This window comes from Eptatretus burgeri, chromosome 5 (genome assembly GCF_056783735.1).
Source record: "Eptatretus burgeri isolate ZD-2024b chromosome 5, Ebu_testis_v1, whole genome shotgun sequence".
Lineage (NCBI taxonomy): Eukaryota > Metazoa > Chordata > Myxini > Myxiniformes > Myxinidae > Eptatretus > Eptatretus burgeri.
In genome coordinates, this window is record NC_140965.1 from 18,807,709 (window position 1) to 18,819,608 (window position 11,900).

The window sequence follows — 11,900 nt, forward strand, 5'->3', positions numbered from 1 at the left end:
CGCCATTTCTCTCCCCACCGATACCCGAACTCTCGGTGACTGTCGTACTCGAACGTGTCGCCGCACTAAGTCCCGAACTCAGCAAACTTCCTCAAAGTCTCCCAAGGGATCGAGCACTCTGTGCTATCGTCTGGGAAAAATGAGCAACACCACCACCTCCCACAGAGTAACAACACCACCACCACCTCCCACAGAGTGACACCACCACCACCTCCCACAGAGTGACAACACCACCACCTCCCACAGTGACAACACCACCACCACCTCCCACAGAGTGACAACACCACCACCACCTCCCACAGAGTGACAACACCACCACCACCTCCCACAGAGTGACAACACCACCACCACCTCCCACAGAGTGACTTCACCACCACCACCTCCCACAGAGTGACAACACCACCACCAAACGGGAACCTCTGGGTTACATCATACACTTAGTGAATCCTCATACAAGGAAACACAGAATCATGTAGATTCACCGGAAACATAATTACAAGGATCGAGTTCACCGAGTCATTCTGTATATATTATAAATATATATATATATATATATATATATACATATATAATATATATATATATATATATATATATATATATATAATATATATAGGTTATATATATCTAACAGCTTGGATCTGAATTCGTCCTGATCGCAATTGCACAAGCGCAGAGAGCAGAAAGATAATTTTTCTGACTCTGGCAGTCCAACAAAATTGAAAATTATTCCAAGCAGCAAACTTACTATTTTTAAGGACGTCATAAAGCACACAAACAACACAAACAACAATGAAGAGCTCATGTAACATGTTAAACCAGAGGGGGAGCACTCAGAAGAGTGCAAAACCTCCGCCGCCAATACTGTGAGGTCACTCAAGTGAACCTGATATCCTATTCATTCAATTTGACGTCAACAGTGCTCACAGAGTTATAGTTTGCAACTTTCCCTTTTACTTTTAACTTTTACATACTCAATTCATTCGTCATAACTAGATCCCTTGAGCCAAATTGATTTTACGTGGGTATATCCACCTGAAGTTCCAAAATCAGCCGCAATTATAATTTTGGCATGTTTTTTGTTGGAAATCACTTAAAACATGTAGAGATGCAAAAAAAAAGAAATCGGAATTTTGTTTAAAAAAAAGCTGCAAAATTTTTTTTTCTCTAACAATTTTTTTTTGGGGAGGGGGGTTGGAAATCACTTAAAACATGTAGAAATGCAAAAAAGAAAATTTCAAATATTTTTTCAAATTGGCCGCCATAGCGGCCATATTGGGTTTTGGACCAAGTCCAAAATCTAATGGCATGATCCTTGGACCAGACCTAACCTCCCCCCCACCCTCACCAAGTTTCGTCGAAATCTGTCGAGGAGTTTATCCGTAATACTGTTCACAAACAAACAAACAACCAAACAAACAGAAAGGGGTGAAAACAGTAACCTCCATCCATCTTCGAAGATGGCGGAGGTTAATAAGGTGGTGTGGAAGACGCTGCATCAATGGTGGTAAACTTCTGAAAAAAAATGTTCTCACAACTTTAAAATCTTTATTTTATTTCAGTTTAATTATACACTTGAACACCAGAACACTTTAATTACTTATTTTTGGACCTCGACTCTGTCTATTAATTATGTCCAGTCAGTAAGGACTATTGGAACATACCTTTTCGACTTACACCTTTTAGATCCCTTAGACGTTTGCGACACCATTAGACCTTTCAAGACCCCTTAGACTCCTGAGGACCTATACACCCTCAAGACCACTTGATCTTTAGATGTTTTGGACATGTAGACCCTCTTTGGACACTTTAAACCTCTTTAGAACCTGAAGACCCTTTATAACCCTTAGACCCTTAAGACCCTGAAGAACATCAAGACTCCTAAAATCCTCTAAACCCCCAAGGACATCGAAGACCCTATAGACCCTTTATAACCATAAGACCCATAAAGACCCTGAAGACCCCAAGACTCTTGAGACCCTTTATAACCCTAACATCCTTAAGACCGCTAAGACTCCCCTGAACATGACAGCAATTTCACCCCGTGATAATCAAATCAGATCTTTTTGTGATTTTATTATTTCCAAACCTCAGGATTTTTTTTCAACATATCAGATTGAAACTTACACAGCTTATTTGTATGCATGTGTCGTGTATGTGTATAAAATGTGGTCAAAATTAGTCAAAGGTCAAGGTCATTGTCATCCAAAACATGTAAAACACTCAGTAGGTCGCATTTTACAAATTAGCAAATTGCTGTTTCCATGGCAACTTTTGTTTATTTGGAATTTCTGTTTGTTTGTATGTCAATCGCCGACAGGGCAGTGAATTTCTCTTGAAAAATATTTATTATTTCATGTGTCACACACAGGGTTTCTTGACATCTGTTGCTCTACAGGGGATCATGAGAACATGCCTGTGAGACACCAGGATAGCAGTTTGCAGCTGGGCCGAGATTCGAATCTCGGCTAAACATCTCAGAGGGGAGTGTCCATGATTGCCCAGTCTAAAGAGCAGAGGGCATCTTTTGAAAATACTACGTCATTATGCCATTGGGTTCGAGTACTATCCACTGATCTACATATCTATCTATAATTCCAGCAATCTCTGTGTGTGTGTCTTTCTTTCTGTCTGTGACCGCTGTTTCTCGACAACCACTGGTCCGATCTAATTGAAACTTGCCAGGTATATTGCTGGGGCCCTGAGGATATGCCTTTTCAAGGTTTGATATTCATCGGACAAGTAGTTCCCTAGTTATGGCCATTTATTTACCAAACCAATGACAGGACACGGTGCTATGACGTCACGATTGACGTCACAATTCTTTTTTTTTTTTGCACGTACGGCCACGCGCGTACGGGCCCGCACTAGTTAATCTAAATTTTCACCTTGGGTTACCTGTACAAATAACTCTACCTACTGTATGAGGGCCTTCTTAGCATGGACAATGTTGGCCAAATTATTAAACCTCTCCTTTAATTTTGCACAATCTAAAAGCCGCTGTCACACCTTGACGTTTTAGCCAGCGTATGCCGACGTATGAAAAATTTGGCGAATACGCTGGCACACGTCGAATACGTTATGGGTAAGTTTTGTATACGTTAAGAGCACGCTGAAGCACGCTGGCATACGTCGTAGTACGCCGAGCTCGTCGACAAATTTTGTGCATGCACTTATGGCCAGCGTATGGCCACAACTTATGGCCAGCGTATGACTCACACATTCCGCATACGCTGGCCATAAGTTGTAGGCACATTATGCAATCGTTGACACACGTCGACACACGTTACTTGTAAGTTACTCATAAGTCGAAACACGTCGAGGTAATGTCTAGCGTACCCGTAACTTATTTCTAACCTATGAGTAACGTGCTTTGAACCTATGTGTAACGTATCTCCAACGCATATTGACGTATTTGACATCTTCTGGATGACCACATAACTTAATGAACGTGTTTCTAACTTACAGCTACCATATAATGGTGTATTGGCAGCGTTTAGGGGAATTGGTATATAAAAATGGGGTTCACAAGAGGAACCCGTCAGTGTTCCAGACTCCATGGTGAGTAGATGTCCATGTCATCCGAGAGATGGAGGATCCGGCAAGGCTGAGATGAGATTACCTACTAGCTGTCCTCAAACATCAACATGACCTCATCGATTTGACACTACTAGTTGCGTGCCAATAGAGCCAGGAGAACAAGAGGTGAACGGAGGAGAAGGAACTGGGTGAGACCATGAATCGGGAGGCGACGGCAGTTTGGCATGTATGACCAGCTCATGGTGGAACTCCGTAACGAGGACCATGCATCCTTCACCAACTTCCTGCGTATGCCCCCAGCGATGTTCGACGAGCTGCTAGCCAGAGTGGGTCCAAGGATAACCAAGCAGTACACCTTCTACAGGGATCCGCTTGAGCCTGGCATGAGGCTGGCACTGACTTTGCATCATCTTGCCTCTGGAAACAAGTATGCTTCGATGAAGTTCGGATGGAGGGTCCCTCACAACACCCAGTCCCACGTGGTCAGAAAAGTCTGTCAAGCCATTATTGACGAATACGTGGATGAGGTTCTGGTTTGCCCAAGTACTCCTGATGATTGGCGCGCCATAGCTGACAAGTTCTTCCAACGATGGAACTTTCCCCATACATGTGGGGCACTTGACAGGAAGCACGTGGCCTGCCGCTGTCCTCCAAAGAGTGGGTCCCAATACTTCAACTACAAAGGATTCTACTCCATTGTTCTGATGGTGCTTGTGGATGCTGACTACAAATTCATTTGGGCAGATGTCAGCAGTACTGGATCAGCATCAGATGCGCAGATATACAATGACTGTGAGCTGAAGGAATGCGCTGAAGACGGTACCCTTAGTTTCCCTGACCCTGAGCCTCTTCCCAATGACAACCAGGACGTGCCTTACTTCTTTATCGGTGATGATGCCTTCGCCTTACGACCAACCATGATGAAGCCATACAGCCTCCGGGGTCTGACGAATGAACAACGCATCTTCAACTACAGGCTTAGCCGACCAAGGAGGGTAGTAGAAAATGCATTCGGCATCCTGGCTAACAGATTCCAGGTTCTGCTAAGAACCATGCAGCATCACCCCTCCACTGTCAAGCTCATTGTCAAAGCATGCGTGATCCTGCACAACCTCATGAGGACCTGGTAATTCATGTTTACATAGCATATATTATACAGTATACAATGCAATTTAACTTTTAGCCTTTGCTTATAAACATTATATGATTTACCTTAAATGTTATATGTATCATTATATTACTTTTTATTGTACAGCGCATTAAAATATGTTTTTATTTTAGGTGCGATTTATAAGTAAATAAAATCAAATTCAAATTCCAGGTACCCAGGACTACAGAACCAGCAGGTTGACCGGGCAGACAATGAGAACCGCGACCTTGTTCCAGGAGCATGGTGAGGGACATCACTTGGAGGATACACAGACAGACACTGGCTACAACACTGCCTCCAAGGACGGAAAGAAACAGACGAATGTCCTCAAGCACTGGGTTAATCCCCAGCTGGCGCAGTTCCGTGGTAAAATAGGATGATTTAGATATTTGTATTACTGCATTGTTCAGGCAATAAAGGACCTCAGAGACAGTAAGATTCCTCTTGAAATGAACATCGTATAAAAAGTTTTTTTCAATTATGCACTTTGCAATATACATGTACAATTCAACAAATAAAAAAATTTCTTGTTACTTTGTAATACGTTTGTATTCACTGTACATTATATTATTATACCCTTTTCAAATTTTCTGAATAAACATATATATTTAGATGGACCCAAAGGGAGTCAGTGATTCCCTTCTTTATTTATATTGTTGTGGAATTCCGCCCGTCCGGCGTGCGGACGACCTTTTCAACCCAATGCAGGCCGCACGCCCACCGAACGCACAATCTCGTCGCAGCTTCCGGATCAATGCCAAAACCCAGCCACGGGTGTTTTAACACACCATAAACCAGCCAACTCTTCTGTCCACGTGCTACAGGGTCAATCGCCGAATTGTCGATGTACCTAACTATTCGCACGGACAGAAATGCCGGGAGTTTATACCTCAATGGGACCTGCACGAAAACGAGCCGCTTAAGCAGCTCGTTCCGTATGCGATTGCCGAGTGGTTATATATCGCCAAGTCCCGTCGGACTAGATGTACGTTGTATCGGCTTATAAACAGCCAGCAAACATTCCGAACGCTCCATGGCAGTCAATGTGAGGAAGGGACGCAACGAGCAGGTGACATTTAACAATGGGGACATTTATTTCCATACACAGACATGCAATGAATGGGGGGTGGGGAAAAAGACACGAGCAAAAACCTACAGCCAAGTTCTATTATGAAATGTAAAGCAAATACAACACAGGCACTTAACAGTTTCCTACTTGTTAGACGGGCCCACAAACACACGTACGCACGCACGCACGCACGCACGCACGCACACACACACACACACACACACACACACACACACACACACACACACACACACACACACACACACACACACACACACAAACACACACACACACACACACACACACACACACACACACACACACACACACACAAGAAATGGTGGCTGATGCCTTTAATAAGGACTTCAACTCGGAAGGACAGATGAGCTGAAACCCAGAACCTATCTCAAACCTCTCAACCTCATGTGGTCTTCAAGCTGCTCGGACCCGGGCTCCAGCGAGAGCGAGCTGGATCCAATCGCCGTGAGCTGAGATCCTTCCCGAGCTCCAGCGAATCCTCTCGTGCTTCTGAACACGTGCTGGTCAGACGAGGCGCCGATCCTTCCCGTCAATGCGTCGCTTCCCCGAAGAACCACCTCCAAGATGAGGCCAAGGAGTCGCACCAAGCCGGGAACCAAGCGGAGAACAAAGAGCTCCATGAACCAAGAAGAGCCAGCCGAACCGGACGACGAAATAGAGCGCAAAACACGCGTGACTCTCGCAACTGGCGCTCCTCTATCGATGAACAACAACCAACAAGCTCGAGCTGAGCAACCAGCTCAACTCTCTTTCGATGAACCAAGCACAAAAAGAAGAAGAATTGTGATGCCCCCTCTCTTGCCCCCCCTCTCTCCCCCCTCCTCTCTCGCCCCCACTCTCACCCCCCTCTCTCCCTCCACTCTCTCACCCTCTTCTCTCCCCCCTCTTTCCCCCCTCCTCTCTCACCCCTCTCTGTAAATGTATTCACAAATGTCTACCAAGCACAACAATTAATTCAAACCTTGGGAAAAAACAGCTTTCAAACCCTTAGGAAACAGCTGTTTCCCTTGGGAGAATTCAAACCTTGGGATTAATTAATAATTTGAACAATTAATTCAAACCTTGGGAAAAAAAGCTTTCAAACCTTGGAAAACACTTGGGAAACAGCTGAAACAGATGAAGAACGATAACAAACCTTGAAAAGGCACATACTCAGGTCCCCAGCGTCGATTGTGACGTCATACCAAACGAAGAAGAAGAAGAATTGTGACGTCAATCGGGAAAAAAACCCATTAATTGTGACGTCATTTGTGATGTCATAGCACCGTGTCCTGTCATTGTATCACGTTATTCTTTTTATTACTGCCAATTATTGTGCTATTATTATTATTATTCTCACGGACTTCTTATAATAACCTGGACCAGCAATGCCATCAACTCGCAGCAGTGAGAACTGAAGTCACCGGAAATGGCTCAGCGGCCATGTTGCGTTGCCACTCGCTTGTCGCGCGCAATTCAAAAAACCTGTAGATGCATGAAGAGTTTTAACTATTTTGCCAGTATTTTGAACCGGTAAACGTAAAAATGCCACAGTGCGGGCGTTCGGATGCAATAATAAGTCTGGGAAGAGCTCCACATGCACCTTTCATCGGTAAGAATGAGATTATTGATGCTTTTTTTTCATCTTTCAATCGTCAATCTATTTTTAGAGTATTATTTTAAGAAGTTACAATTTAAACGCTAAACGCCAGTATAACAATCTAAATGATGGCAAAGTACAGTCGATAATTTGAAAGAAAATGTAAAAAAACGATATTATCCAGGAATAGGCCGGAAATGAGTTTTCCAGGCGTCTAGAATTCAATTTTTTTCCGGAGATTCATTCCCCCCATCGACCGCCGTGGCTGCGTAAATAGTTGGGCGGGTAGCTCACAATATTTGTCCATTTGGGGGCACAGGCCCTCCCTATTCCGAGGGTCCTGGCTCCGCGGTCCACCTAACCCGATGTTACCCCCAAAATCATTTTGCTTCCTACGTGCCTTAGGGTTAGGGGGTCGTATCTATCTTGATATCAGAAATCTACCTCCACTGACGCCAATTGTAGTACCCATCCTTCAAATGCCAAGAATCGAAAACGTCATTCGGATCTTTTTTCTCCAGATTCACTAAGGATGAAAAGTTGTGCAGACAATGGTGCCAGACAGAGAAGGGAACATTTTACACCAACGCCCGGTGTGACATTACTTTGTAGTGAACACTTCCTGAACTCTGACTTTGACAGTACGGGCCAGACGAAACGGCTTAAACAAGGCGTCATACCAAGCGTCTTCAAATTTCCACCTCATCTCCATACCAGAAGGTTAGTATACACGATTTATTACAATGGTCTCCACTAAAAAAATACATATTTATTTGATACAAATATTATATCTTTTTATTTGATACAAATATTTATTTGACACATATTAAATTGTTTTGAATCTATAAAAGTTTTAGAATTGATTTTGGCTGCGAATACCCAGAAAAACGACCTCCTTTGCTGCCAGGATTTTTCTATGAATTTCTGTACGATTCTGACTGTGTCAGACGATGCAGGTCGTTTTGTATTCGTGCCTAAAAAATTAATTCGAACATATTAATTTTATAAATTCATCCACATTCAAAATGTTTATAAAATGAATAAATTCCCACGGAAATCAAATTTAGCACGAATTTTCAAACTTCATGGACATCCTGTATATGCAATTAAAATAAATGGAATCCTGAATCAGTGTGCTCCAATTGTGATTCTATCAAGCGGTTCGCACTGTATTGAATTTACCACTAAAATTTCCGTGAATTATCAGTTTTCTGTTCACCAGTTAATTCGAAATTTCGATCCGATATTAATGATGTTATTTTCTACACAGAAACCGATACATCGGAAACCACCGGTTGACAGACACCTGGCCCCAGATCCAAAATTCACAGCTGCGCCAGGTTCACCACCAAGGCTGTCGACTTCAGCAGACCACACGTACTGCGCCGATCCGAGTCCCAGTAAAATGAAACGGAAGCTGGGTACGGCAACCGAGACCATTGAGAACCTGAGGAAAAAACTGAAGGTTACGCAGCAGAAAACACGAAGATTGAAGAAACAGGTAGAGAAATTAAGCTCTGTCGTTGAAGAACTAAAAAACAAAGGGATGGATTCAGAAAATTGTGTCGAGATACTGAATTCGACATTTTCTGGGGTACCACTGGCGGGTGATGAGTCGAATATTAAAGAATCAGGCGAGCGGAAAGAAATCCAGGCAAGAATACGATACTGTGATCAAGTCATTCGCCCTCACGATAAATTTCTATTCTGCGAAGGCCTACGACTATGTACGCGAGGTATTCGATCTCGCTCTACCTAGTCCTTCAACGATCCGAACCTGGTACAGTGCCATAGACGGATCACCGGGATTCAACCAGGTAGTATTTGACGCATTGGAGGCGAGATTTAAAGATGATAGGAGTACGCTATGTGCCCTAATGTTGGACGAAATGTCACTGATGGAATCAGTAGAGATGTCTGGTGACAAGGTGCTCGGATATGTGGACATTGGAGCAGGTAACCTGGACGACACCGCGCCACTTGCTAAAAACGCTTTAGTAATGATGTTGGTCGCGGTGAATGATCATTGGAAAGTTCCAGTCGACCACTTCTTCATCAATGGTTTGACTGGTAAAGAACAGGCCAATCTTGTGTCTCAGTGTTTACTAAAGCTACACGAAATTGGAGTTAATGTCATCTCGCTTACCTGTGACGGGTTTTCAGCGCATTTGACAATGTTGATAGAGTTGGGCGCAAGTATCAACCCGGATAATATGAATTCGTCGTTTCCTCACCCAGCAGATCCTCACAAGCTCGTTTGGGCATTCCTCGACGTGTCATATGTTAAAGCTTGCAAGGAATTGCCTCGGCACACTGAAGACAATGAGAGACAGTTCTCAGAGGGTCATCTCCTGGAAATATATAGAAAACTTGTATGAACTGCAGAAACAGGAAGGACTACGGTTGGCAAACAAACTTAGTTGGAAACATATCGAATGAAAGACAAATATAATGAAAGTTAATACGGCTGCTCAAACGCTGAGTTCAAGTGTCGCGGATGCAATTGAGTTCTGCCACGAAGAGTTGAAACTACCTGAATTTCAAGGGAGTGAGGGAACTTGCATCTTCATCCGCACACTGGATCAACTGTTCGATCTGTTGAACTCCAGGAACCCTTTGGCACGCAACTACAAGGCACCGATGCATCCTGCTCGCGAGGCAGCTTTTTGCCATTCCTGGAAAAGACAAGTAATTATCTCACGACCTTGACCAATACTTCTGGTCATCTCATGACAAAGACAAGACTTAAAACAGCATTTATTGGGATGCTGACTTGTATCGTAAGTGTTAAAAACCTCTATCTGACATACGTCCAGCCCCAAAATTCATCTTTAAAGTATTTGCTTACATATAAGCTCAGCCAGGACCACATCGAGTTGTTCTTTGGAGCCGTCCGTCTAGCATGCGGTGGCAATAACAACCCAACAGCCAGACAGTTTATCGCAGCGTACAAGCGTCTTCTGATGCGGCATGATATCAAAGCCAACGAGGGGAACTGTTCAGCCCAGGACGCAACACGCATCCTCACAGCTGCGTCATTCAAAAATATCACTAAGAGGGCTGTCCCAGATAAGACGCAGGATATGCTCATAGCCAGACGCTACGATTTGCAGCTCCGCCAGCCAATAACGAGTCACCATGATTATGCTGATATTCCACCATTTAACAAACTTTCTGTGTTCCTGGAGTCAGTTGTAACCTATATTGCAGGATATGTGGATAGGGTGGTTAAGCGGACACTCAAATGTCAAGATTGCTTGCTGGCTCACACGCAGAATGATAATGTCAATTTACCTGCCTATAGTCTGATTGCTGTTAAAACAAGGGATGGCCTTACCGTTCCATCATCAAGCGTTGTTCAAGTATGTGAAGCCACTGAGAAATGTGTTAAGAGAAATCTAGCAGTGACAAATGGCAAGATTCCTCGTGATAGTTACCTGAAATCTGCAATCTCTGTATCAGTGTTGGCAGAAGTAGGATCGAGTGCATTTGACTCGCTTAGTGATCACATGTTTAAGACGGAGGCAGACTGTCATCATGTATTTTCTCTCGTACAGCACATCTGTGAGTGCTACACAAAGATTCGTCTCCACCATGTTGTTCGAACCATGAACACTGGATTGAAAGATAAACCCATCAGGAAAAAATTCAGCAAACTGATCCTATTTGCACATCAATAGTTTACTAACCATTTGCATTTAAAGTGTTTCTCCTAGGTTTCGACATTTCTTATGTTTCAACCTACTGCGATTATAATAGTTGATCGTCATCTTCTATAGGTCAATGCATATTAAACCAGTCTCATTAGTGTGGAGATTATAGATCATGTTTATTAAGGTTGTCCAATGTTTTCATGATTGATCAATATATTATAGGCCATACAGGGTAGCTTTAAGCTACTCACATAGGGGGGGTAGCTTTAAGCTACCCACTATGGCCTATAATATATTGATCAATCATGAAAACATTAATGAGACTGATACTGGTTCAATATGCTTCGACCTCCTACAGAAAGCTACACTCTATAATATAAACATATTAATAGGAGGCCATAGGTTAGTCTGTAGATTATAGATCATGTTTATTAAGGTTATCCAATGTCTGTTCAATGTTTTCATGATTGATCAATATATTATAGGCCATACAGGGGAGCTTTAAGCTACTCACATAGGGGGGGTAGCTTTAAGCTACCCACTATGGCCTCTAATATATTGATCAATCATGAAAACATTAATGAGACTGATACTGGTTCAATATGCTTCGACCTCCTACAGAAAGCTCCCCTCTATAATATTGTTGCGGTTTTCGCGCCCGCCGGCGTGCGACGGCCACGTAACTCGAATCGCGGCACGTCGCCCACCGGACGGACAATCCAGTCGTGACCCTCTCGGACTAACGCCAGGAACCAGTCACGGGTGGACCTTTCGGTCTCACCGCGATCGAGCCAATCAGCCCCCGCGTGGGATAGGGTTGCTCGCCAAATTCGAACTACCTAAGTACCCACGCGGAGGGTAGACCGGGCG

The 11,900-nt window shown here is 43.5% G+C and overlaps 1 protein-coding gene across 1 annotated transcript in view; it reads right to left on the minus strand.

The window, feature by feature from the left end:
• LOC147025953 (pleckstrin homology domain-containing family A member 7-like) overlaps positions 1-8,824 on the minus strand; it is a 192,201-nt gene extending 183,377 nt beyond the window's left edge. The window contains exon 1 of the mRNA XM_085880883.1: positions 8,684-8,824. Coding sequence (XP_085737009.1) covers positions 8,684-8,817 — 134 coding nt within the window. The 5' untranslated portion in view covers positions 8,818-8,824. The remainder of the gene's footprint in view (positions 1-8,683) is intronic.
• Positions 8,825-11,900: the final 3,076 nt, after the last annotated feature.